General features: G+C 38.3%; 2 protein-coding genes across 14 annotated transcripts in view; one reads left to right on the forward strand and one right to left on the reverse strand.

Annotated features, from left to right (window-relative positions):
- The window catches only part of DPY19L3 (dpy-19 like C-mannosyltransferase 3), a 38,620-nt gene extending 23,580 nt beyond the window's left edge, over window positions 1-15,040 (forward strand). For 5 of the 11 annotated variants that reach the window (XM_064459513.1, XM_064459509.1, XM_064459510.1 and 2 more), the window contains 4 exons: window positions 3,646-3,728; window positions 10,265-10,397; window positions 11,148-11,306; window positions 11,929-12,687. In XM_064459513.1, the coding sequence (XP_064315583.1) occupies window positions 3,646-3,728; window positions 10,265-10,397; window positions 11,148-11,306; window positions 11,929-12,090 (537 nt within the window). In that variant the 3' untranslated portion in view covers window positions 12,091-12,687. The other 6 variants (XR_010374272.1, XM_064459514.1, XM_064459515.1 and 3 more) reach the window with 6 other exon arrangements.
- A 4,861-nt stretch (window positions 15,041-19,901) lies between these two features.
- The window catches only part of LOC104050481 (neural-cadherin), a 66,724-nt gene continuing 58,713 nt past the window's right edge, over window positions 19,902-27,912 (reverse strand). Inside the window, exons 30-32 of one of the 3 annotated variants that reach the window (XR_010374275.1) lie at window positions 27,450-27,630; window positions 23,382-23,536; window positions 20,188-20,279 (exon numbers count right to left, since the gene is read on the reverse strand). Coding sequence is in view for 2 of the 3 variants with exons in the window: in XM_064459518.1 (XP_064315588.1) it covers window positions 26,180-26,462; window positions 27,450-27,630 (464 nt within the window). In the remaining variant the exon portion in view is untranslated. Of the gene's footprint in view, window positions 20,280-23,381; window positions 23,537-25,090; window positions 26,463-27,449; window positions 27,631-27,912 lie in introns of those variants that run through there. The other 2 variants (XM_064459519.1, XM_064459518.1) reach the window with 2 other exon arrangements.

The following is a 27,912-nucleotide window of genomic DNA, read 5'->3' on the forward strand; positions in this document are numbered from 1 at the left end:
TTTCTTCATTAGTATTGCACAAACGTCTTTTACATAAAGTGAAAGTGCTGAAGTATTTCCATGCATACTTCAGCTGTGCTGCAGATAACACAACACACATATTATGCAGTACTAAATATTATGTATGTTTCACGTCGTACTCTTTATAAGCAGATTTCAGCTGCATCCATGTCCATTGCTTTTAACTTCTCAACTGAATAATACCCACCAATTTGTGTTTGTATGTCAGTCATTACTAAATAAATTGTTGGTACTTAAAATTAGTTCCTGAGCTTCAGCAAGTCTATAGTTCCTGGTTTTGCCAAATAATCTTTTCTTTGCTAGTAAACTATCCATTCATAAAATTTCTCAAACTGCATTTTTATCTTCATCATGGCCAAGTCCTTTTGCTCCAAACATACATACATTTATTGCAGCGTTTAACGCAACATATACCAATGATCTGAGCAGTCTTTGGCTATACTGAAATGCTCCCTGTATACTGTATGTATTAATCCTTTAAACCTAAACTTTGGAACCTTGTCAGTCTGTAGAAGAAATGACAAAAGAAAATGTCATGTTTATTTCTATTCATAATATCTAATCCTTTTTAAGGTTGAAATAGATTTTTAAATACACAATTTTTGTTCTGAGGCCAATATAACTTGGTTTTCATGTACACTCAGAGACCAAAAAATATACTTTTTGAATTCAAAATAAGTGTCCTTGTATTTGAGAAGTGCTGAACTCCCATGATCATCAGTGGACCGTTCAGCATCTGCAAGTTTGTGGCTAGCACAGTTGTCTAACTCTGGACTTTCTGGCTGGAATGAAAAAGATAGGTGGTTTGTGGGGAAAAGCTGCAAGCTTTTAAAAATCTCTTACCACAGCCATTGAGTTAAAAATTGTCAAGTATATATCCTCAATATATGTATTCAGGGGTAGTGACTATTAATAAATAGAGGTACACTGAAAACCCAAAGCACACCAGATATTCAATAAGACACTTAAGCATTGTTATACTGGATGAAATTCATGACTGTGAGCCAAAGGGATAACAAATGTGAAAGAGAAAGATGAAATCTTTCTACAATATGGAGAGTTGGGATAATGTTTTCACTCACGAAAGATTTCATTTTACTCCTGAAAGTTAAAAATTCTCTTGCATCTACCCAGGAGCTAGGGTTGGGGGAACAAACAACTTCTTCAGTACCTAAATCTTGTAATAATTTGATTTCTTTCTATAGTCATCAAGTTCAGAGTTTATTATTTCATTTATTTTTGTAGATTCTAGGTCTTAGTGATATTTGTCAATGAGTAATTACATACCTTAGGAAAAATATTCCCCATTATCAGTATTTAGAGTATGGCACCTTTCTGTTTTCTTGGCTTTCTTTATTGTTTTGATGCGAGTCAACAATAACATGTCATACCTTTTTCTATGCACATGTTTTTTAAGCCTTTTGGAAATTACAAGTCCTTAAGATTTTTCCAGTCCAGAACAAAATTTCTGTGTTGCTAATTTAAGCCACTTGATGACAGGCTTCTTTTCCTAAAGACTTTCACTCCAGATATCAGCATGTTACAACCGGGAAACCTCTTTTACGTATCACTCCTTATTCTGAATGGTTTGTTATATCCCCCTTACCTAAAGAATCTGTTATTTTTATCCATTCCTTATGTCACATTCCTTTTTCTCAATCTGACATATACTTGATTTACAAGACGGAGTTGTTATATCAGTGTAACTGGTCCATATTTTCATATGCTTTACTTTTTATTTACTTTGTCATTATTCCATTGTCTTTGGAACTCCTGAAGTTCCTCATTTTACCCTTGGCTTGACTAATTAAATGTAGTGTTACCTGAAAATTTTGCTACCTCAAAATTCTGTCTTTTTAAATTCAGTAAAATTTTCCTCTGGTGAAAACTGCTTGTACTTAATCAAAAGTTGCAGTAGTATGACATTGTGCCTCAAGATCCTGTGTAGATCAGTTAATGCCATATAATAGTTCCAGCATTCAGTAGATAGCACAGTGTCAGGTTCTCAGTAGACTGCAGGGCAGGTTTGCAGCATGATCTAGAAGCAAAGCAGAGCCCATTCCCTTCTGTCTCCAGCCTGAAGGACTCCAAGCTCTCAAAATGTTTAGCTGTCCAGGGTAGTTCAGCAATGAAGGGAGGAAATTTTGATTCATTATGAGACTCTACGGTCTTATTTCACAACTGCTGAACTTATTAACTAACCTCTCAAGAGCAAAAATATGTCTATTATAATACAACTGTACTTCCCAAAACTCTAAGGTGGTGATACTGCTGTTACTATCTTTTACGTGTTGCTCAATCTACCAGTCAATATTACTTTAACAAATGTATCAGGTAAACAGTTAAATTAATAAGTATCTTAATTGGCCCAATTGTATTCTGCTCCCCAGTCCTTCTACATAATTACAATTTTAGTGAAAGAGTGCATATTTTGCTAAGTAGCTCAGCAGCATTGCATTAAAACTTCTTCTGAACTCTTGGATGAATATTATCTAAATTAGATGATTTATGGCTTTTTAGATAGTCATGCCAGTTTTCTTACACTTTGCTGTGACATTTCACTTTGCAAGCCAGGATTCCTTATTATCTAAAGAAAGCAGGTTCGGAATAGGTTTCACCACAACAGCCTCTCTAGTAAAGAATGATGCAAAGCAATCAGTTAGTCATTAGCATTGTCATTATCTTTCTTAATTGCTTCTGTCCTTGAATATTCACTAGCTTAAACAAAAAGAAACCCTTAAATAAATCTTTGTTCTGTTATCTTTTTTTTTTTGGGGGGGGGGGGGGGGGGGGCGGGGGGGCGAGGAGGGAGTAAGCTTTTTGTAATCAATTTCAATCCTTATTTCTTTCCTCCAAATTTGATTTATGTATTCTTTGTCTTCAGTAAATTTTGAAATGTTTTCCCCCTGATAGTCTATTGGATGTTGCTGTTCAGTCACACTTTCCTTTTTTGCTTCAGTGGTTCTGTTTGAATTCAAACTTCTGAAATGCCATTAATGGCGTTCACAGCACATCTGATGATTTTTAACTTTTGATACAGACTTCCTACCATTTTTTGGGTTTTGATTTTGGGTTTTTTTTTTTAGTTTTTGCCTTTGCAAACCTAATGCTAATTCCTGGGGCCTTTCCTTCTCCTGTAATCACAGGCATTATTTAATAGCTTGGCTGTTACTTATTGAACTGTTACATGATGCGTCTGTATCTTGTTCCTTTTCTTAAAGCTTGGTCTGTTAAGAGCTAACTTAAAACATTAATGTTCATCCTATAGGCCAGGGAACTGAAATGGTTTGCATGTGAAGTAGATACAATGCACAACAGTCACATTTGGTGGCAAATTCTAGTTTCCCATCAATTTTAAGGTACAAACTGATCTGAACTCAGAGATTTCTGGAAACCTCCAGTGAGATATGCATCTGAGAAAAGCTGCTGTTCTCAGGCTCTGAACCTGTGTGGTCATACTGCAATGACAGCCACCTATCCTTCATAAGAGTAGATATGCTTATGTCTTGCAACTTATCCATAATCTGGACAAGATCAGTTACCAGCTGAGAAGAAATAATGTGTTTCAACATCCAGAACTTGTTTTGTTCATTCTCTCTTTGGTTTATTTTGTTTTCATTATAGTTCTGGCCAGGAATAATGGATGAACTGTCAGAGCTGAGAGAATTCTATGACCCAGACACTGTGGAGCTGATGAACTGGATTAAGTAAGAGGATTTTTTCTCTAGTTAAGTAGATACTATTTGTGTAGACCTAATGTTCTTAGTTATAGTGTTCTCCTTATTTGTCACAGCTCATCAGTGAACTCTGGTGACCCATGGAGATAGTTAAGGATGAATGGGCTATCAAGAGGTTAGCATATTAACGGCTGTGAAGAACAGCTATATGCAAAATCCCCCAGACCACCCTACTCTAGTTCAGTATTACGCTGCTGTATTGCATGTGCGTCAGGGAACCAGTTGAGTCCATTTGTTCCCATAAGCACACATAGATTTCCTAGCCCAAAGAGGTCAGTTTGGAGGTGTCAAGCTTCTTCCGTCATATTATAGCTACCTCTTTACATTAATAGATCTTTGCAGTGCAATTTCCACACACCCCCAACCTGGTCTTCTTTTTTCAACTTCATAATTTTAAAAAGCTTGGATGTACAGTTGTAGGGCTGGAAAATCTGTACTCTACAGTCTGTTTCTTGAACTTTAAAATAAACTAAATTGCTTATATTTCTTAGAATTAATCCCAATATGTGTTCTAAACTGTAAACAAAATATTTGTAATTGACCTTGAACTTGCCACAGCTGAGCATAGGTGCAAAGTCTCTTTCAGGAGTATGAGTTAGTAATTTCAACCCCACCTCATCACTTCTGCTTTCTCACAGAGCATAGGAAGGTATTTTTAGGTGCAAAGAGTTTGGTATACTGCATGTAGAAGATCCTGAGAAAAAGGGCCAGGTAGGATGTTCTCTGGAGGACTTTGAGTTTAAGGGATGTGTTCTCTATTAACATACAGTAACCATTAAAAACTTCCAGGTTATGTTCTGAACAGAGATATTCCTGGGACTTGTATTTATTTGGAGCTCTGACAAAGATTATTTTAAAAAAATCAGTTTCATGTTCTGGAGGAAACATTCTGAAAGTAAATCTGAATTTACTACATTTAGCATTGTACTAGTTGAAGTATTTCCTTGAAGCCCTGTATAGTGTTTTCATATGCAATTAACTTCAGTGAAGCCAGTCACCCAGCCTATTCTACCCATAGTAACATATTTACACTCCATAATGTTGTATTTCTTTAATCCATAAACTAGAAGGAGTAATTTAGAAGTAAAATATATTACAAGCCTTCACTGACTTATTTTGAAAGCAGGCCATGTTTTTTCCATCATTTAGAACCTTTGCAGCCATATTGACACGTTTTTGTGACTAATGTTTGCCAGCCAGTTCCTTTTAGCACTACTGTTTTATTAAAAGATGGTAAATGTCTAATAGCTCAGGTCTCCTGTGTACAATATATGGAGTTATATATAGATTTATACATAAAATATGCATGTGGAGTTATTCCCAGCCATGAACTGGATTTGACTGGATCCAATGAGAATAATTTTTCTTATGTTTTTAGTGCTGAGAATGCTAAACTGGTGCTTGTCCTCTTTTCATTTTAAGTCATGACAGACAATTACAGAGAGAAATTTTCTACTTAGAATTTATTGTGTTTAGAAATATTATTCATGTAAAGAAGAGTTAATTATGTATGCTTTAAATACAAGTCAACAAAATTTATGGTAAATTTCTTAAAGTGGGACAGATTTTCTGAAGTTTTGATGTCTAAGAAAAAAATTCTACTAACACTTGATAGTTTTGCTGTAGTTAATGATGTGTCAAGGTTGGTGTCAGGAGCTAATCATTCCTTATTAAAACTGAGTATGAGAAGCTCTAATTTGTCAAGTCTAGCAGTGAATTAGGAATAATTAATTTGTCTTGCAATCTTTCCACAACAAGAAAACCCTTCTATCTGCTTAGATCTAAATGCATATTAACTTGTCTAAATATACAATCTGAATAATAGCCAAATATTAGTCTGTCCACTGTGAAGTGTCTGCAGATGTATTTTTTACTCTTCCCCTTACTAAAATTACCATAGCATTTTCAGGAGGATATACTGGTTTATATCTTTATGATAAAGTTACTGCATAGTATTGGACTGCATCTATTGCGGAGTACAACTTTTTACATAATAATCTTGCATATCCCAGTCTCTTGCTTTTTTGTACCCACCACCGCATTTTCTTAGCTTTATTTAAAAAAAAACAAAAGTCAAGAAGGTCCTGCCAGTGACCCAGGGGTAGTTCACAGCTGTGTTCCCAGATGGGAGGTATATTAAAATTCTTAGTTTTGGTCTTTCTCCCTAAGACAACAGGAACAACATGCTCATTTGTGAGATGGGGAAGAATATCAGTAGAATGAGCAAAACAATAGCGTGAACTTCCCTACTCTGTTTACTTCTGGTAAGTGTTTAAGAAGCAATGTCTTCTGCCTTTAAAGGGGAAACCTGTCTAGAATTGTGGAATATTTCATAAGCAGTTACCAAAAATCATGGAAAAGCTTCTTAGAATCTCAGACAACAGCTAAAACAGTGGAAAAGTTAACTGAGACTGAGATTGGGCAGAGCATAGTTCTATGTCAACTGTATTTGAATCAGGTGTGGGGGACAAGCAGGCAAATTTTTATACTAGTGGAAACCCCACAAATTTCCAAAAAGCTCCTAAGGTTACAAAAATGGGATACCTATGTTTCAATGGTGACTCTTTCATTTAGTAATTTATATTAATGGCTATATTTTAATTTCAAGCCAGCTATAAATTTTACCTCTCTGTTCTTACTCATGTGCCTGATTTTCAGGGTAATCACACTAAAATCAACACATATTCCAGACTTTAAAGGCAATACTACACTTTTTTTCTTGTAATTATTTTCTTAAATTCTTGGGCTTATCCTTTGTCACTGACTGATTTGTCAATAGAATTCAGGCATGAACTTGATAGTGCCTGAGAATTAGGTTTGTACCAACTGTGTAGGTGCGCTCCTTTATGTGAACAAAATATGCATGCATAAAATTGAGGCTGGGACTAACAAAAATGCATCTTGTTGCTCTTTCTTTGTGGTTGTCATTTTCCATTTTTGCAATTTTCAGTCTTTCCAAACCAGAGGGAAAAAAAAGAATGGTGACAGTTTGACTGAATATGCTTTACTGCCTATCATTTGCAGCTAAACCTGTAATATTTTAATACAGCATTCTGCAAATAAAAAGACTTTCTTTTAAAGAAAAAAAAATCTGAGCAGCATATTTGAGAGCCCCTTTTCAGAATCATCTTTTCTCAGACCCCTTTGCTTTGTAGATTCATATCACACCAAGGCACTTGTAAAGGAATAATCTGAGATTTGTCAGATTTTATGGCTTTGAAAGCCAACTGCAGAGTTCAACTCTGGAAGGCTTTTAATAGAAAGAGCCATTTTATTTCTAATTATGTAACCTATAATTGCAACGCTGGCTATTTCTGTAGGGCTTCTTTAAAACCAGCTCACAATAATTCTTTAGCAGCTTAATAAGAGAAAGAATTACTACCACTTTTAGAGTCTGTGCAAGTTAGGCATAGACCTGTAGTTCCCGTAAAACTCTTTTATTTTTATTGAGTTGTTCTTTAGTGTTTACATAATTCTCTAAATTCTTAAGTGTAGGTAAAGAAGAGCTTCATATGATATATTACAGTGCTTAGTTTACCCATTAGTTCATCTGTAATTAACTCGATGAAAGCTTAGAGCTTCAAAAATAAATGAGATTATTTGTTCAAAATGCCATCAGGTCTGCTTGGAATTACATTTAAATTATGTAATGTAAATCAGTTTGACCTGTAAGTCCTTGTCATTATTTAGTGACATTTCGTACAGAATAAATTGTTTGCAGGTTGGGCAGTGTGGTATGGAGCTTGGCAGAAAGCTATAAAAACAAATTATCCTTTCATTTTATACATCATTTATTCAGACATTTGTAAAAATTGCTTCGTTTTTCTGTAATAGAGAAGTGTCATTCAGTGGTTTGAAGCACATCAGCTGCCTTGGATACAGACCACAGCAGTTAGTATCTGACTCAGGTAGGAGTATTAGAGAAAGACGCTTGCATCGAATGTAGAAATCACCCTGTACCTGAAAAATGTTAGTTAATTGTCATGTCTCCCTCTAGTGGCTGTTTTGGAAGATAAACACTCAGTAAGGGCCGCCTGCTGAGAGTTCAAGATGTAGTTAAGGAGGGCAGACATTGCATGAAGCTCAGCATCACCTCCCAGCTTCCAAGTGTCTGTCCACAGCAGTGAAATCCAGCGCCAGGTTTGTGCTCTAGGCATTGCCAGTAAAGCATGGGAAAAGAGTGCCTGCAGTAGCACTGATAGTAGCACATGCTGGTCTGGGAACTGTCTAAGCTGGCCCCAGTGAAGTACAGGCAGTGATCTGTCTTAAGGTGTATAATTTTCTAGTACTTTAAACATGTAAATCTGTCTCAGGGAAACATCTGCCTTCACCTGGAATACCTGATTTTGAACTCCATCCAGGACCAAGGCACATAAGCTGGTTTTTTGAAAGCAAGCAAGGGTCACTGGATTGCTTTTAAGTTATAGGAAGAGGAGGAAGTGCTGGCAAAACTTTTAATACCTGATAAATAAAGAATGCACTCAGCTATATTTGACCCCTTCTGGGCAAGAGTGAAAGCTTTTAGAAAGGGGATGAATTGAATCCTGCATCTTCTACATTTTTGACAAGCATTTTTACTACTAAGTTATGGAAAAAGAGCGCTATCACCATTTCCTCTAGCTTTCTTTTATAAGAAAAGAGGCTGCAGGCTGCTTCTTGGGATTTTTTGTTGTTGTTGTTTTCTTGTGGTTTTGCCTTTGTTACTTTTTAGGGGGGGGAGGTTCAGAAAGTTTGATTCTGCGAGTTTGCATTATATTGGGCTCTTTAGGAATCAGAAGTGCAGGATTGCCTTGATAAGACCAAGTCAGGGGATAAGTACTGCAGAGCATTATAAAATTTGAACAAATCTTGAACAAACACAGAAACAGACTTCTCACAGTAGAAGTTTCCCAGCCCAGGCATAAACCCAGAAACATGTTGAAGATGCTTCGATAATCATAATTTTCATTTAGGTGTCTAAGCTCTACCAAGTCCCTTTGTGAATCTAGTCCATGTTCTTTTCAGCTTATTCTAAAGAATTGTGCTTTCCTGCAGATTCAGGGATGAGCCCTAGCTGATAGCCTGTCAGGGCCATTACATTTGCATAATATTAAATTCTAAGATGAATTAATTTCTTTTAATGCAATATTTACTTTATGACACTTGTGGCTTTGAATATATCAAGTAAAAAATAAATTCTAAAAGAGACTTCCAGACCTCAGAATGAAACTCGTTTTTTAAACTGCTGAAAAAACTAGTGTATCAGTAAAGTTAAACTGGCCTATAAAAATACTACCTCTGTCCTTCCTACATGAGATTGATGTACCAGCGCAAGAATTTTTAGGAAGGGTTTCTAATTATTAGTTCCTTTGGTAAGCATAATCTCTTGAAAGGCGATAGTAAAATTTAATACTTGTCTCTTAACATTCGCAAGCTGATCATGGACCTTGACGAAGACTGAATTCATAGCTGCAGTTTCAAAAGGCTTCCTAAAGTGCACCCCAAAGTGTCAGTTATTTGACTACTCTAGGTGCCATATGTGCATGTGTGTGGATGTTAGGCAACTATTAACATTCCTTCCTAATTTCATTTTTACATGATTTAACGTATGCTTCTTTCTGTTGTTTTAGTCTTCATGGAAATTCTCATGGTTATATGCCTACTAAGCGCTAGAAAACACTCATACTCTGACCATTTTTAATTAGCCTATTTACAGTAGTCTCTGTTGCCTGGCATTTTTACTTTATGTTTTTGCTATGCCCGTCTGCTATGCCTTTACATATATTTTAGATTGTAAACTTGTTGGGGAGAAGGTGTGCAAAACATCATTTATTCATTACGGGTATTTAAACAATCCTGAGATACCAAGACTGTTATTTAGATAACAGTTCTAGACACTGGCTTTGAATTTCAGGTGAGATTACAGTACCAATAATTGACAACAGTTCTATGTGGCATCTTCTGCATTCCCTGCCCTGCTTTTTGCAGCTGGGTTGACTTTTTTCATAATCGCCCTCCCACAGTTGTCATAATAGAGGTTTAAGGTCTCACATAAGAGAGTTTTCATTCCAAGTGAATGGCGAATGCTGGGGCAGTAACAAGAAGTTTTAGCATTTGGATTAAATAATCCATTTTATATAGAATGCCTTATATATCAGACACAAATCTAAGTCACAATAGTTTCTTGAAATATTAGAATAATAAGGATATAGAAATTTACAAATAATCAGAGGCTATGTGAACCCAAGAAATATATGAAATGGGGAAGCAGTTTGAGATCTTCAGGATCATGTTTTCCCTGAATTTCCTTATAGTGCACAGTAAATCTTTTATTTGCAGTTAGAGAGTATTATTGTGATTTATCGGCTTCATATTTGAAGAAAATACAGTTGGTTGAACAGTTCGCTCCCTGAATAGAGGAGAGGCAGAAAAATATTTTTTCAGTCTTTTTTTTCCTTCTGATCTGTAACAAGCAATGCAAAAATGCCCCTATGGAGACTTCTTCAGACTTACCAATGTTTGTTTAGGTCAAACACTCCAAACACAGCAGTGTTTGCTGGGAGCATGCAGCTATTAGCAGGAGTCAAACTGTGCACTGGACGGACCTTAACTAATCATCCCCATTATGAGGATAAGAATCTGAGAGAGAGAACAAAACAGGTAAGGGTATTCTGATTGTTTAAGCTAATTCTTACCCGTATCAGTGGCTCCATTCCAGAAAATACATGCAAACTGTAATGGCACATTACAAATGACATCACATGCTTTACTCATTGAACTAACTTACTTTCAGATACACTTCCAGAATGGAATTTCTTCTGTGAAAATCATAGTACTTTGGACATCTGCTAACTCACTTCTGGCAGCTGGTGTATGGCTGAATAACTGTATGTAGGTACTCAAGCTAGTTCTGAGTGAGCTGGTTTGGGTACTGGTGGCATTAAGAGATCCTGCTGCCTAGTTGGGCTGTTAAACCCACACGGAGCATTTCCTGATTTGCCTGATACTCCCTTCAGTTCCCAGAGCAGCACATAATTTTTTATATAGAAACCACCTTGAGAAACTCCACACAAAGCTGGGGAGATTGTTTTAAACTATTGCTTCCTGTAATTTAGACATTCTGAAAGTTTCACAGGTATCTACCAAGGCCTTTCTGCAGACAGCAGCACCATCCAGTGTTTTTGTAGTCAGAGGTACTATTGTGCCTCATAGTAGCCATAATATAGGAACTCGTAAGTCGCTACTGAATAAAGCATTTGGGTTGTTGTTTTTTTAATATTTCATTCAAATCACATGGATTTGAATGTGGAACATCTCAGTTCTTTCTCTGATTCAAGATAAAGGAATCAGGAAAGAGCAAACAAATAGTGGTAATGTCACGTCTTACAGCTTAGTTTTCTTCTTCTATAGATTTATCAGATCTATGCCAAGAGATCTCCTGAAGATGTTTACAGAATACTGCGATCCTTTGGCACAGACTATGTGATCCTAGAAGACAGCATTTGTTATGAAAGAAGGCACAGTAGAGGCTGTCGCTTACGTGACTTACTTGATGTAGCTAATGGCCATGTAAGTATTCTATACGAGATTTATAAAGAAAATATGTTTTGCTTAGCTTCTTTTTGAAATACAGTTACAGTTTGAAGTAGCTTGGGTTATTCCCAGTTCATCGTGAGTGAGAAGTAAAATCTAATGGAGTCTTTAGACATTCTCAAAATCGCCAAATTAAACACTGATTGCTTTTAATGGTGTTTGATAATAAAGGAAGGAGGAACTCAGCCTGGGCAAAGTAAATAATCACTTACCAATCAGCTCCAGGTTAGCAGTACACAAATAGTGTTCCCTTTCAAGTGTAATTCACTTCATAGCTTCAGTTCCCTCAGGGCCAGTTGTACTACATTGTGTCAAGGGAGTTTTCAAGCATTTCTGGGGCTAACACGGAACCACAGCAGTCAGTGCAACCCAAAGCAGATATGTACCTCTGACAAATCAGCTTTATCCGTAATAGAGACAAGGATACTGTAAATCGTACTTGTTTTAAACTCCCACTTGTTTCATACAGTCACTGTTAACAAATCTGGCCAGCCTGACCCTCTGAATGGATTGTTGAGGCTGTTTTTAATTTCCTGTTATTGCCTGTAACTGTGAACTAGCTAAAGATATTTCACAAATCTGTTCAATTTCATTACAGGTCATGGATGGTTTGGGAGAGAATGAACCCGATTTGAAACCTTCATTGTATCCTCGCTTCTGTGAGGAAATTAAAAAAAACCTGCCTTCTTATACCATACACTTCACTAGAGTATTTCAAAACAAAACATTCCATGTTTACAAACTTGCTAAGCATAAATAACATTTCCACCCATGGCTTCAAGTTCAGTATTTTACTGCTAGGACCCACGTTAGAAAATGCAGAGGAAGTTTACAAACATGTTACATTTGTAAGACATTTTACATTGATGGTTTCTTGTTTAATTACTGTGATTTACTTTTTTAGACAGCTTAGTTTTGGTAACATTCTTGATATTGCCAAAGTTTTCATAGATTCATAACTAAATGCTAGCCAAACCATTTTGATTACAAAGTCTGACCTTCTGAATACCTAGGATAGAATTGCTTTCCAGTTTTAACTGACTGAAAGACACACAAGATGAGCAGCCTGCATGACCACTGCAGAATAGCTAGCCTACAAAGTTCCACTTAGCAGTTTGGATTTTTACTGTAAAATGACAGAAATTCAATGAAAGCAGGCCACGCTACTCCAATACTGAGTATGCATTATCTTTGTAAATCCTTAAAATAGTCACAAAAATTAGGTTTTGTCTTACGATCTGATCCTCTTTGACAGATCCTTGTGCTCTTTCAGTGCCTCTTTTTTGAATTCTTCAGGAATGTATGTGGATATGAGTTTCCAAGCTTGTGAGGGTGACTGCAGAATCAGTGACTGCAGAATCAGTGACTGCAGAATCAGTGACTGCAGAATCAGCAAACAAGTTTGAAGAGTAAAACTTGAATCATTGTCCAGCATTTTTAGTGATACAGAAACATACTGTTTTATAATGTTAACCATTTCATGATGGAGTGTTATGTATTTCTAAGGAGAATAAAGGTTGGAGCATGCTTGGTACACGTTGCATGTTTGTATCCTCGTAAAACGCTTAGAACAAACAAAACCCCAAATTTCTCAGCTTGGATTCTCACAACACTATTTTCTGTATTTGCCTTCTGAACTGCAGGGGATCCTTTTACTCCCCACATGAATTCCAGGAGTAGGATACCAAAACTGAACACTGCCAACCTTACAAAAGAAAAAGTCATCTCTAAAATCAGCAGGAAGCTTAGGTATTTAAAATAAGTTCAGGTACACTATTTCAGACATAAAGCTATGTATTTTAGCACAAAATCATTGTGTCCTTGCTCTTTATCCTAAACAATAGACTACAGTTGTTTTAAATTGACTTGGAGGATTAAGTGAAGACAGGCGTCAATCCTGAGAATTGTTTGTACCCTTTGTCTTTTTACGGGCTAGAACTTCATGAGTTGTATTGACTTTCTAAATGCTATATGCAGCTAACACATGACTTTTGCTGTGTTTTAGCGCTGCTTAGGTTTTATATTGAAATTAGAGATTAAGTCTGATTGAAAGTCTAAGAGTACTCTCCAACTTTAATTAGACATCCACTAGGATCATTTGTTTCTTACGAAAAACAGTTTTTTTAATAAGTGCTTCCAGGCCAATGTTGAATTAACATTTGGACACCTGTAAGAGTGTGGCCTGTGCAAATAACTCAGTTATAATAATTACCACTGCAATTCATTTCTAATGATGGGAAACTTAAAGTGCTACTGATAGCAAACTCCACATTTAATTTAATCAAAATGCGAAAGCTAATCTCATTACACTACTGAGCTGTGTTCCAATTCCAAATGATTTAAATGTTTTCCCTTTTCAGTTGTACTAAGGTAAATTACTGAAGAGATGGAGATGTCACATGCTCAGACAATTTTATATTTGGTAAATACTCATTAAACAATGTTGAACATCTCTCTGCACTTCCAGGCTAACACAAAAGGAAAGTGTGATTTAATCAGACTGTATTTAAATCAAACATTGACAGTAGCTAGGTTGTTAAACTGAGCAACTGAAACTCCCAAGTAATTTCTAGCCTGTGTCCCTTAATGAGGTTGGAGACTGCTGCAGTTTAACATAATACAATCATAAAACATTTTAATCAGTATTAAAACTTTAATTAGGCCCGTAATGATGCATGCCTGTTCTTGCTGAAAGCATGGGTCACTGAATTCCTCAATGAGTGCCTTACAGTAATTGAAAACAAGCACACGTAAGGTGAAGTATGTCTAGGCTGTATTGTCTTATTTTAAAATGTGGTTGTATCTTTCTTTAAAGGTGCAGTAACTTTCCTGTGATTGCAGTGAGAGATTCCAAGATCCAGTGGTACCCTATAATTTTCAGGATTTACTAGTAGGTAACAGCTGAGACTCGGAGTCCTGACTGTAACAGCAGTTATTTTTAAATAGACTTTTTTTCAAAAACAGTCTCTATTGTTGCCAAAGGAAAAATTTAATCTTTTTGTAGAAACTACCAAGTGCAAATTTTTTTAGGTTTTTAAAAAAACACAATAGACTCCAAGCTATCTGCGGGCTTGGGAAAGCATGAAAACAACAGCTGTCATGATCCAGAACCACCACAGTAACATAGTTTCTTCTTGCAACACAAACATCCCCCAAAGTAGTGCACCAGAAAGGTGAAGTTTTAGATACAGATTTTGGAGATTGCCTAACTGCAGTTCACAGTCTTCAAAGCCTAGGTAGCTTATGACACTTTTAAACAATTCCAACAGCTCTTGGTATCAGAAAGATTTACTACTAAAGGCAAGGGCACATTTCAGTGACAATATGTAGTACAAAGCTAAGAAGACCAATCCCTTTCAAACAGTAAAACAGAAAATGCCAAGGAACAAAACCACTTACCAGCTCAGAGGAAAGCAATACATGCACCAGCACAGCCCCCAGAGGAGCAGAGCAGCTGCTTCTCAGTCCCTGATTTAAAGGCTTGCCCACCAGAGCAAAGCATGCTGGGGAAGGCAGGAGCAGTGGTGAGTGGCCAGAGCTGGCTGAGGCATGGGGCTGTTGGGCATCATCCCTGTTCAGTGGGGTTGGGCGTCAGAGGCTGAGACTTTGAAGGGGTGGGTGGTCTTCTAGCTGGCTGCTAATTCTTTTTCTCTCCTTCCCATGTCTTGCTGTGATCTGTATTCACTGCATTAAAAATGTGCAATTTTTTTTTTAAAAAAAACACTTTTCCTGTTCCTGAACCGCATTACCCTGACACACCTTTTCTCCAAGTGGTTGCTGTGGCATCACTGAGCGGCCGTATTGGTATGGCCCAGCCCCAAGACCAGCCCTCCTGGCAATGCATTTCCCAAAGGCTTACAAATAACTAGCAATAGGAATGGCGCCATCATAACTTCTTGTGTAGGTTACCTGTTGTCTGCAAGGCCTTTTAAGCTGCATATTTTCAGTGGAGTTGTGATGTGAATGACTTTTTAGAGCACAGAGACAAAATGTTTTCATGTAGCCAGACTGTTTTTAGGGGAGAAAAGCTTTTGAGATACATAAGTATATTTTCATTTCTTGTTTCAAGGTCCTGCCAGTGAGATCTAACATAGTTATTTTATAATATGTTGTTGTAAAGAGATGTAATGAGTATTGTATACTAAATAAATTGTGTAATTTGAAAAAAAAAAACACTTTCTTGGTTGGTTTTTATGTTCGGGTGGATTGAGAAGGGTGCGGGTTAGGGAATGTGCTTTGTTTCAGTTCATATGGATGAAAGCAAAGTATTTGTCAGCTGGAAGTTTTGACTTTTCTGAAGCGTGTGACAGTGCATAGAGTCCTGACTTTTTGAATCATTTTTGTGTTTTAACAGTTTGCTGGGTTACAAGTTAAAGGGGCATCAGCCATGATTTTTACCAGTCACACACACACACACACACCCCCCCCGTATGTGTTAACTTTAGCAAGGTCAGTAGACTGAGGCGGTTACTCCATTTAAATAAATATAATTTGCTTTGACCAATAGGGATCTGCTTGTTTCCACATTGTAGCTCAAGCTTGAGCATTCTTACTTAACAAAAAGAACTGTATGTTCGTTGGGAGAGAAAAGTTACATTATCAAGTACTTTTTCTGAACTAGGACATCCTGCTCATAGGTAAGCTTTTAAAAGCCTAGGCATTCTTGTGGCAGTGAGAAGTGGGGTGTGCCGAGCTCTCCATACAGCTGTCCAGCGCGGCTTTGTCTCCTGTGCCGTGCCTGCACGCAGTCCTGTTGTCACATGTGTAGTACTACACCTACAGGGAGTTGTCACAAGTGTTAATTAGGTACAGACAGGACTGCTGTAAGATTTGCTTATTAATGGAATGTTACCATAACGTGGTATGCTTATGCTTGTACAGAGGGGATTCTGGGTTCCAGAGAACCAGGGTTCTCAAAACCTCCTTGCTCATCAACAGTTACCACTAGCACAGTGTGAGCGCTTTATTCAAATCCCCTGGAAATGGCTGTGGCTTTAATAATTTCTATAATTAAGAAAATGCTCAACTTTCTTTTACTCTTCTAATCCTGCTCCTTCTGCAGCCAGTTTCCCTTCTAAACCTGCTAGTACAAGGCAGTAGGTCAGACCTAAGGACAATCAGCTTTCGCATGGCTTGGCTACGTTATATACTTGGAATGTTATTTTAAAAGGGGGAAAAAAAAATCCAAAGATTAACACAGTTGTCAGGCAGAAAGGTTAAATACCAATAGCCACATGCTTACTTAAATTTCAGACCTTTACAATTACTTTATACTAAATAAAATGTTCCTACTACATGTTTAAGTCTGTAAAGAATGTGGAAGATTAATAACAGTACCAGATTACTGAAAATCCCACTACCTAGGGACCCAGTGATTTTATTTTTTTTTAATTTCCCTCTCACCCACAGCAAAGCTTTCCGTTGTCAAGCAGCTGGCCCTGCTCTTGGGCCACGTCAGCACTGTACTGTGCTAGGCTTTTTTGTAGCGGTACTGAAATACGTGCGTGTGCCTGTGTAAATGTGGACTGAGCGAAGATACGCTTTCAGAAATTGCCTTGTAATTAAAAGAGCAGCATGCAAATTAAAACAGATAAATTAAGTGAACTAATTCATAAGCCCTAGAAAGAGGAAAAGTAGGCTTCAATAGGGCATGAGAGCTGCAAATGAGTATATCCTGTTACTGAGAGTGTAGCTACACAAGTTCCTATAGCCGGTTTTAAATGTTTTCTGACCTTTTGGTTTATACTGTATATTCTGTAAAGTGTATGTCTAACTGCAATTGCCCGAGCAGCTCTGAGGTTGTGGTAGTGATTATTATTAGTGTTTGTTTACAAACTAGTGCCACAGCTGTAATAAGGATCACATTCTACATGGCAGCTTCTTCCCAGCACCTGTGAAGTCCCAGAACAAGGAATAAGCCTATGGGTAACACAACCTAATTCTACTGAATGTGAGTAGTTAAGGATCTCCTCCTCCTCAGACTAACTGACTGTTTGTTGCAAAACCCACACCCATGCTACATGCAAAAAGCACTTGAGTAGTGGAGAGAAATACCGGTCTGTGGCCCAAGCCAGCTGCAGCACTTGGGCAAACTCAGCTACGGTAACATCTTCTGCGTGCATTAACTAGAGCTTGAGCCCACACATCAATTAGAAGCAACTGCTGCTTCCCTCAGCTTTTCAGACAGAACAGCATGCCTGACTCATGTCTGTGGAAGTACCTGAGCAAAGCTGAAAAAAATAATTCAATAGAGTCCAAGTTTTAGACAACCTTAGATATATGCAAGGAATAGACATGATATTCTGAAGGCTTATTTATTACTTATGCTGTGCCTTAGATATGCATGAGCCTTCACGGGCAAATACAGTCCTTGCCCCAAGGAGCTTACAAGCTAAATTAGATTAAAACCAGCCAAAATGACAGCATAGCCATAGTTAGGGAAAGAAAACAAGGTATGCAGACAAAATTACTGCTGTTTGGGGAAGGAATAGATTTTTTTGTGCAGAATATGTATTTTCTTCATTTTTCATATCCTCTTTGTGACTGCTATGACAATGAAATACAGAAGCTGATGTACCTGACTTGTGAACATGGCAAGATACTTCAGCCTGTGTTTTCTCACAGGTAAACATACCAGAAAATTACAGAATTGCAGACCACGTACCATCAGAACAATTAGGCATGGGTAAAAATGGCATTTAGCTTTTCCAGATGAAAATGCCCCATTATCTGCAGTGTGTAACCATCAGTTGATTGTGTGCTCAGGATCTTCCAAAGTGTGCCACGAATGCATGCAGAAACAAGACACTGTGAGCGTTTCTCGTTTGGGAAGTGTGCAAATCAAGCTAGCCTGCAGACTGCAATGACCTATTTGGGTTTGGGTTTTTAATATATATAAAAAAAATAAAAATCAGACCTCCAAAAACAAGCTATTGATGCAACTGTAAAACTGCTTTGCTTAATGTATTTCACAATACATTGTTTTATGCTTTGTTTAAATGAAGTAAATTATCTTTGACTAGGATATATCATCAGCTGGATATATAACTTACATATTGTATATCAAGAAACAGCACAAAACAAGACTGTTCTTGCTGCACTTTACTCCATTTATATATACAAGTGGTCTTAATTAAAAAATATATTTTTTTTGAAGCTTCTCTCTTCCAAATATTGTCAAGCTTTTAAAAAAAAAAAATCCAGAACACTAGCTGGACTGAAAAAGGTACTGATAATTTAGAGCATAATATTCCACTAACAGCAACTGCTGTTAGTTTTTCCCGTTTCTCTGTCCCCAGTTGATCATGATTTTCTCCTAAAATGTATCTGAGGTAGGCCTGTATTACTACGTGCTGTCAGGCATGGTTTTTGGAAAATTACCAACTTTGAATTCTTAGACTTTTGGCTGGGCTTTGTTTATCACAGGATTTCGGTTTTAGAAATCCCAGTTGTGGGTGAAGTTCTTTTTTGGCTATAGGGAAGACCTTCAGTCTTCTGCCATCCTGAAGCCACTACATATTTTGGCAGCATCCAAGGGATGTTGGGTTTTTTCTTCACTGAAAAATGCACCTGCATCCCCAGGCAGCTCTTCCCAAGGCACTACTTGGCTGCAACTGCAATTGGTCAGTGCTTCTACTAAACCAGTCCATCTCCAGCCTCTCAAACCTAATTCTTGCAGTGCTCCTATGAAAGGAGGTTTAGCAGAACACAAGGGACAGGACTGTAGATGCAAATTATGTGGTTCCAGCCAGTCCTTAGTTTAGGCTCATTTTAGTAGCCCATTAGGAACGAAAGATTGTGGTGAACTGTGGTGCTTGCTACTGAAATTCCTAACTAGCGTCCTCTGAGGCAAGCACCTTAGAAAACCTGGCCTTTTAATTAAGAGAAGTATTTAGTTGCAAGCAGCCAATTTGATGTGTTGTGGCTAAATTCCATTTCTGCGTTTATATGACAGCATAAAGGGATTTCATCAAGCTACAACCACAGTTAAAGATCACTGTCCATGCTGCTTCATTCCTTTACCTGGATCCATTGAATCTCAGCTACACTACGTCCAGGGAGCAGGTGCTGTAACAGCGCCCCAGCCAGGGAAGCAACATGGATATAATACAACATGGGCTCTATTTCAACAAGAAAAAGACAATATAACGGCTAAATCTCCTGCTGAAAGAAGTAGACACCACATGCTTTCTTCATCCTTTGAGCACCATCTTAGCTTATGTAAAGAGGATCTCTCAGAGTGCTTTATTACATTAGTGACAAAAAACCTATTTATTTCTTAAACACTGTATGTGAATTACTAAGTACCCCAAGTTCTCCTTTTATTCTTTCCAGTAAGTTTGTGTCCCCAAATGTAAATGTCTAGAATGTCCCCAGGATTAGCTCCTACTACTGAATGCTTCAGTTAGATGCAAATTGTTGCTCATTAGTGGGAATTTGACCGCTTCTCATAACAGGGTTAAATAAAGGGGGGGGTTTGTGTGGTACATAGGAAGAGCATGAAAAATCTGCCTTTCACCCTTGCTTCCAAACATTGAAAATAGCAGACTTGGTGACCTACAGGTCTTCTGCATCTGTATGTGAGTACAGTACACTCAGTGTCTCAATGTCATCATACGCTATACCCTCCTCTAGTCCCTCGGAGCTCAGGGTACTCAGACTGCTGGCAACTAAGCCGTCTCCTTCGGTGCAAAACACCCACAGCGAGTCCTGGGGCACAGCCTGGGGATGGCAGTCAGCATCTCTGACAGCATCTGACAAGTATTGGCCAAAGTCCCCGCTAGTAAAAGAGGCTTCAGCAGTCGCTGACATTTTGGTCTGCTCCTGCGTGCTTGGGAACACATCGCTGAAGAAACTGCTCGGTTTTGTTGGGTTTTCTTTCTTCTTGTAGAGGGAGTAGGTTGGGCTGGTTTGAACACGCAGCTGCAGTTCTGCCATGTTGTACGCATCCTGGAGTGAGAAACCATTCACGTTAAATTAATATTCTCTGCAGGTCCCAAAACTTCACATTCTAGTGGAAATAAGGAAGGAACAACCCCAAGGCAGTCCGTTTGGTGGGAACACATGAAGGATTGGCCTGTCCAACCAACTCTGCCACTACAACATGCCTAAGAAAGGCAACACTCACCAAGCAGATGAGAATGCATGAGGAACACCTGTGCAGCCTGTGCTAACACAGCTATGGTCAAAACCAAGTCTAATTTCATGTTAGAAGCTAAATAAAAATGACAGAAGTGCCCCAAATTTTTGTTCTGAAATTCAGATCTGAATATTTTTTCATCATTAAACACTGATTATGAGTCTGGCAACAAAGGTGAGAGAGGATATTCACAAATGCCATATTAAAAGAAATCTTCCTGCATTAGTAGTTCAAACATCTACAGTGATTTCTGTTAAAATTTTATCCATCTGTGGAATACTTGCTCGTTACGTTATATGGGAGTGGCATGATTGTAAAAGCCAAGTAACTACCTATTGCAAAAAAAAAAAAAGAAAAAAGCAGTTTCCCTTCTAGTGAGGCAGCCGTTAACGCTGTCTGATAATTGTGCTGCAGTTCCTGGAGTATGGCTGCTGTCAGAAAAGGTCCCAGTGCAGTACGTGTTAATTGCCCCAATCAGAATCTTTATGCCAGCTGAAAGAGAGAAAAGAAGTGTTGTCCTACAGCTTCCATCACCTTCCAGCAAAGATTGTGTCTCTGGAGTTAACTTGCAGGCAAAAGAAGAACGTTGACAGACTGTGTGAGACAGAATTCATCAGAGCAAACAAGTAATTATTTGTGTTGCTCATGCTATTCATCTGAACAGCAGCCATCAATGACAGGGCTGTCAGATCAGCACTTTCCAAAAGATTACATTTATTCTCTCGCACACTGAACTGTGTATAACCATTTTCTAAGAGATTATCCTAGGTAATCTTGGTCAGCCTTTGCTGAATTTCAATCAGAGACAGAGAACTTCAAAACCAGACAAAAAAAAAAAAAACCAAAACACACCACTCCTGCAAACAAGAAGTGGCAAGACCAGGGTTTGGGACAGGACTGTAAGATAAAATAGCTGCTCATTTCCATTCATCCAGAGACTAAATACTGTTTGTGATGAACAGTGTGAGACCTACAGCACAGGTGCCTATCTTAGGCATCTTCTGAACAAGTGCAAGCTACAGCAGGATCCCACTATGAGCATTTGATAATAGCATAGCTACCAGTATAACCAATAAAACATGGCAACTTTTAGTCGTATGAAACTTAAATGGAGTTTGTCCAAATACAGATTTAAGGATCATCCCTTCAGTGAACTCCATCCTTCACTGCTATTAGTTGTTCATTAAAATGGCACGTTTCTTCTGATCATATACTATTCCTAGCTGGCAGTCTAGAAACCCAGGTTGATCCCTGCCTCTAGCTTCCAAGCTGGCTTTTAACAACATTTGGTGTTCAGTTGTGTTAATATGTACCCAACAGCACATGGACATACTGCAATTTTTATGACCTCCTAATTCCTCTGAGGGACAGTTTTATTCAAGCACAGAAACTCCTTAGTAAGACACCCTCTTGTCCCCATAGTTTTGTCTTGGTAATGTTAGCGGAGGGTAGGACTCTCTTGTGCAAGCACCCTCGGGATTGATTGTTGAGGTAACATTAGAATACAATTAAGGTATTGTCATTCTGGGTATTTTTTGTTTTTAAAATCTAGACAAAAAAATTAGGTATTAACAAGAATACTGGAAAGTTTTTGCTGCCATCCCAGCAACTGTAAAATTTGAATCAGTATCCAGAGCCCATAGAGGCTTCACTCCAAGCAGCATTTCTTCAAGACAGAGTAATAGCCTCAGATAAAGATCATCAAGTCACTAATTTGCTTCCACTGCTTAAAATAAGGAGTTTAAGGACTGTCCAAAAGTAATTAAATATGTCATACAGTAACTGTGGATTTCCTCTATAGACCTTCTGGGTGTAAAATTGCAAAGTACTGCAGGGGAAGCTAATCTTATTAAGGAAAACAGGATTTATGCATATAGCTGTATCTGTTACCACATGGAAAAGGTCCCTGTATTTATTATGTTCACACTAATGCATCAAGAAATTAAGGATACTCTACAAATAAGAATATTTTCTCAGGTGACCTGGTAAAACACTTTCTGTATTTTTATAGCTAAAAAAATCCTGAAGATATTTGGAATTCTGGGACAGGTCATATTTGACCTCTTTTTTTTAAAAAAATCACCAGCCTTTATTGATCCATCACATTAGCTCCCTGACTATCTTTACCTCTGCAGAGTCACACCACGTTTGCAATCCATGAAATGAACGGTTTCAAAGGTAACAATGAAGTTCCCTACCTTTTTTAAACATAGCAAACAATCTATTTAAATTACTCGTCTATAATATCTGCAGTTTTCTTGCAAAGTTCTGGCTTAAACTGACACAGAAATCCTTAAAACAGTTAGCAGAAATGTTAATATTATCTGTTTTGGGTATAATCTGGTCTACTGTAAGTATAAAAACGGCTTGTGTTCACTAGCATATTTCTGTCCAAAACAGAAAAATGCAGAAAGGTTCTTCCACAACCACCATGTGCTTTAGGTGGAACAAACATAAAACCTTGTTTTCTTAACAAGTCGGAATAACTGCTGTTATGAACAGTCTGCAGAAAGAGACCGTCCATACGAACAGTTCATGCCAGGCTCTTTCAAGCCCTCAGTGCTACAGCAGTAATCACCACTGAGAACCTCAGCAGCTCCTGAGTCATGAAACTACAACCACCAGCTGCTAGTTCTTTACTGCTAAACTCACTCTCCGAGCATTTTTAAATATGCACATATGATCACTTGCTTTAAGACAAATTAAAAATTGATAGGCACTTATCACCACTTAAGAAACGTGCGCCCTTGTGTTCATATAACCTTGCAAATAATTCATCTACCAATTGCAGTAATGAATCAGCAGAACAAAGGCTGAGGTCCTCAGTTACAAAAGAATAGCAAAAAATATCTTTTCATGAGCATGGTGAGCCACCAGGCTCTTTAATTGTAATGTAACACAACGATCCTTACTTGGTCTTGTTCCCCTCCCCCTTCCTCATTGTAGTTGAGGATATTTTCTCTGATGTCCTCCAAATCCTCAGGATGTGCAGATACATGGTAAAGTCCTCCGTTCAGACCTCTGTGACTCTTCCAGCGAGCCCACAAGAATACAGCACTGAACAGAGCTGTGTCAACACACAGGAGCAAAACAGAACATCACTTAGAAACCGATACAACGTTTATATCCAGAAGCCCTGCAGGGCAGCTTAGACAGCAGCCGCTCTATACGAGTACTGCAGCACTGGTTTGCAGCCAGAGCCACCAGGCTGTAGTTTTGTGTTCCTCAGCAAATGTTTGATTTTTGCACTCTTCAACATAGTTACAAATGAACATCAAAGACAGAAGAAAAGGCCTTTAAAGAACATTTTAAAATACCCTTTAAAGTGTAACTTTGAAGCTGTTAAAAGCATAACTATCTGAACAACTGAACGACCCAAGCGCTGTTCAGAGACCTGTTTAACGTATTGAGTTGAACTTTGTAAGAGAAAATGCACGCAAGGGGGGAGCACTTACATAATGGTGTGCTGACAGGGACAGGTTCAATGGCACAGAAATGAAGCACAAGAAGACATGAGGCAAAAGAGGAAATGACTTGTACAGTTTACTAGAAAAAAAAAACAGGCATATTTTGCCTTAGCATCTATAGATTTAAATATTTTTCTTAAATGCTTAGGTGCATTTACACACAGACAGTTGTAAAGCTTCAACATTAGGTACTGAACATTATGTAAATAGAAACTTTTCTAACACTGTGTTACCAACTCTCTAAAAATGATGAAAGCTCATAGGAAGACATCAAACCATTGGATACCATCAGCTAACACCACAGTGAATTAAAGAGACTGGAATCTCTTAGTGAATATCTACACGGCAGAGTGCAGTTCTGTGAATCAGCATCTAGATGACCTTGGGACTAAAACTGGTGTCCACCAAGTCTGTTCCATGCACAGTGCTGTGCAGCTGTACCCTTCAAGCTGAATCAATGCATCTAAGATGTATGTTTCCCTTTCCTCTCCCATCCCCAAATTTACAGAAATGCATCTCACATTTTCACACATGGTAACTTCTTGGCAAGGTCATTTTTTAGCTGGGCTGATTTTGAGATACCCAGGATGTCTTTTAAATGTTTTCTCATATTCTTTTACCCTGACTGCCAATAAAAAGCCAACACAGAAAATAATATAGCCCATGTTCCAGGAGCATAACAAGAGTGTAAACCAGAAGTACCCCCACTGAAGACAGTATCTCTTCCATACAGATACCAACAGTGTAAGCTCCTGCCCAATTTTCTGCTCGGGATCTTGTGATCCTGAGCTGTCAGTAAACAGTGCTGTCATTAAAAGCGTTCTATGAAGTTTATTGTTTCTTTGACCCACAGCATTAGTGTTACAGCAGTTGCAAGCTCCAGAGTATCACCGTGTCTTTAACTGAACAAAGTGAGCTGAAGTCTCCTCCTGGGGAAGGTTTGTGTGGTATCGAACCAACGTGATGCTGCCCTGGTATTGATTTCCTAACAAAACTGTTCCATATTTAAATTTAAAGAATGTAATCAGATGTCAGAAAAGCAGCTTTTCTAATCTATTGGAACTTATAAATTTGTGATTAAAACTGCATGAATTAACCACTTTTAAGGGCATTACTGCTTTCTGGAAGCTGTGTAAGAGAAAGGGCATTTGAAATCTTGAGAACGAGGGATTTTATTAAAATTTTTCCTAACAAAAGTTACAGTTGTGTGATAATACCACTGCTAACCACATCTAAAATTTTCATGGCAACGCATACCACTTGGTTAAAAACAACTGTTTCTAACTCATAATTTAGACCTGAAAGATTAGCAGGGTTATTACGTAAAAGACACTGTTGTTTATTCAGTCACATTCAGTCAAGCACAGGCAGCAACACAAAGCCAGCTCAGAATAAAACAACTCTGACACAGCACAGACCCCCTCATTTAACACAACAATCTCTTAACCTCCACTAACTGGGATCCCAAAAGCTGTGAAACCAGTCAGCTTCCCATGTTATTTGCTGTTCATATTTGCATGGCAAACATAGTATCTAGCAGAGCTGGGGAAGAGCAATGGTATTTCAAGTAGCAACAGATAGATTCAAAATAGTCCATAATATATTTTCATACTCTCACTACGACTTCTGAATGAAGCTTAACACTGAAATAGCCATGAGAAAAATCCTATGTCCTTACTCAGGCACACTTTCATGAGATTTTAATAAACAAGAAGGACTCAAAGATGTCACTAGTGACATCCTTCTTTGCCTTCCCTCTTCCTTTTGAGACCCAATGCCTAAGCCTGAAAATGGCTGAGGAAGCCAAACACAGCCATTAAGAGTTGTGACACTGGTAAGACGCAACAGACTGCTCCTGTCTGACCAAGTGTATTCCTACCAGACAGTGTATTTCTTCTAGACTGTAAAAATCTGTTTCACGCTCATTAGTCTTTTTAAACAAAGTTTATCTGGCAGCAATTTCGACTCTTGCTGTTCAATTGAATTTGCTTCCAATCATGCATCTGAACAGTTTGTTAGCAACGAAGTGAAAAGGTGCAGAAAATAGAACTACAAAGACTCTCCATCGCTCACAAATCTTGATTCACTTAGCAATATATGCACACAGGGATGAAAAGTAAGTTCCGGATGGAGCTGAGACCGTGGCAAAGAATTGAAGGCAGAGTCAAGTCTCCATTAGGAAACTGAGTTTTTCAGCAGGAGGATGAGATGACAACTATTCAGGACAAGACGGATAAAGGAGTTCACCACAGGTAATACAAGATGTAGTTGCCATAACTACCTAACAGCGCCAAAAAGCAAATGCAGATGGCAAACATGGAACTAAAGCTCAGGCCTGTATCCTTGTGAAAGATCGCCAGTGTGATTTCACAGTTATGTCCAGTATAGCCATCAGGGCAGTGACACTGGAACTTGGTTGGTGACTGTGAGATGCAGGTACCATAGTTACAGGGCCTTTTAGCACATGCAGTGTAGACACACTGTCTACCAGTGGCATTCTCCATCATCATATGTCCTGGAGGGCAACTGAAAAGACGAAGGCAAAATGAAACCATTAACCTTTGAGGAAAGTAGGCATGAAACACAGCATTCAAGATTTCAGAACAATCTTCAACAACACTGTACATTGAGTTTCTGAAGTAGATACTATAAGTAAGTTACTTGGAATAATTACATGACTGTAGTCTTTCCTAAAGCAGTCATACAACAATGAGCTCCACAACTTTAAACCCTTAGATCTGGGGCTTTCAGAACTCAGGTAGTTCCACCGGCTCCTGCAAGACTACCCAAGTGAAAAATAGCTGGATTAGGGTCTGCAGTTCTGTCTAGGCAGGACAAGCTATGCTATGTTCTTCGTATTTCCATCACAGTGAATTTCCAGAAAAAAATTCAACTCTAGAAAACTGTTTTATGGACAGTGGCAGTCAGTAATGCTTAAGGAGTACTTTTTCACAGCACAACTAACTCGATTTAGTGTTGTCCTAACCTCAGCCCAACCACACACAAGAACTCTGAGCTTAATGATGCAGTGCTTCTAATGCAACTCACGTGGCCTGTAAGGGAACAGAGGTCACAGCTTAAGACAGTATAAAAAGTCAGATGCTAACAAAAGAAAGCACAACTACATTGCACAGCACGAGCTTCACAATACAGCTAGCCATGCTAGTGTTACACTCCACTCAAGCTAACGTACCCTCTTTTCCTGGTTTTCAGGGTTTACAAACATTCTGGATTTGCTGCTACTCTTTAAACATCTTCAATTAAGACAGGCAGCTGAAATTGTTACCGAATCAATGGAGATACACTGATTTAAATCAGCTAAGGGTAGTACCCAGAAGGGCAGTGTTCTCTGAGTGACCTGACGCCTGTGCAGGCATCTAGCTTAGTGTTTCACTGTGGTTCAACTGATTTGATGAGATTGCCAGTGGCAGCCTTCAAGTTGCACACTTCTTCAGCATCCACCCTTTCCCACCTGAATCTGGAGTGTTTTGTGCTTATATTTCCACCAGTTACCTGCATTCATGCATCATCCACAAATCAATACAAATAAATTCCTGGTTACAAGGGTTGTTCCTACAAGCCTCTGAAGAACAGCCTTCTTTGACGCCTTGGGCACTTAATACTGACACCAGCTCCTTCACGTGAGTGTCCAGAGGGATCCTGTAGTTATTAAATCTGACATCCTTCATACATCCTGAGGCAAGGCACAAAGAGACTGTTTTAAAAGCCATTCAGCAAGAATGATTTGAAGCAGCTGTAAATTCGGTATTTTATGTTTAACAAAGGACCCAGGCTACCAAAGTTTAAATCTAGCACTGTGTTTACCTAAACTTTCATAGCATTGTTCTCCATTTTTTTGACGGAATTTGTTAAAGTTTTGATCAAGAGTCCCAGTGTTTTACACACAAACCAAGTGCTGCTGCAGGCCCCTATCTGCTTGTGTTCAAGACAGTGGAACATGTACCCCTTCACTATG

This window comes from Phalacrocorax carbo, chromosome 8, assembly GCF_963921805.1.
Source record: "Phalacrocorax carbo chromosome 8, bPhaCar2.1, whole genome shotgun sequence".
NCBI classification, from domain to species: Eukaryota; Metazoa; Chordata; class Aves; order Suliformes; family Phalacrocoracidae; genus Phalacrocorax; species Phalacrocorax carbo.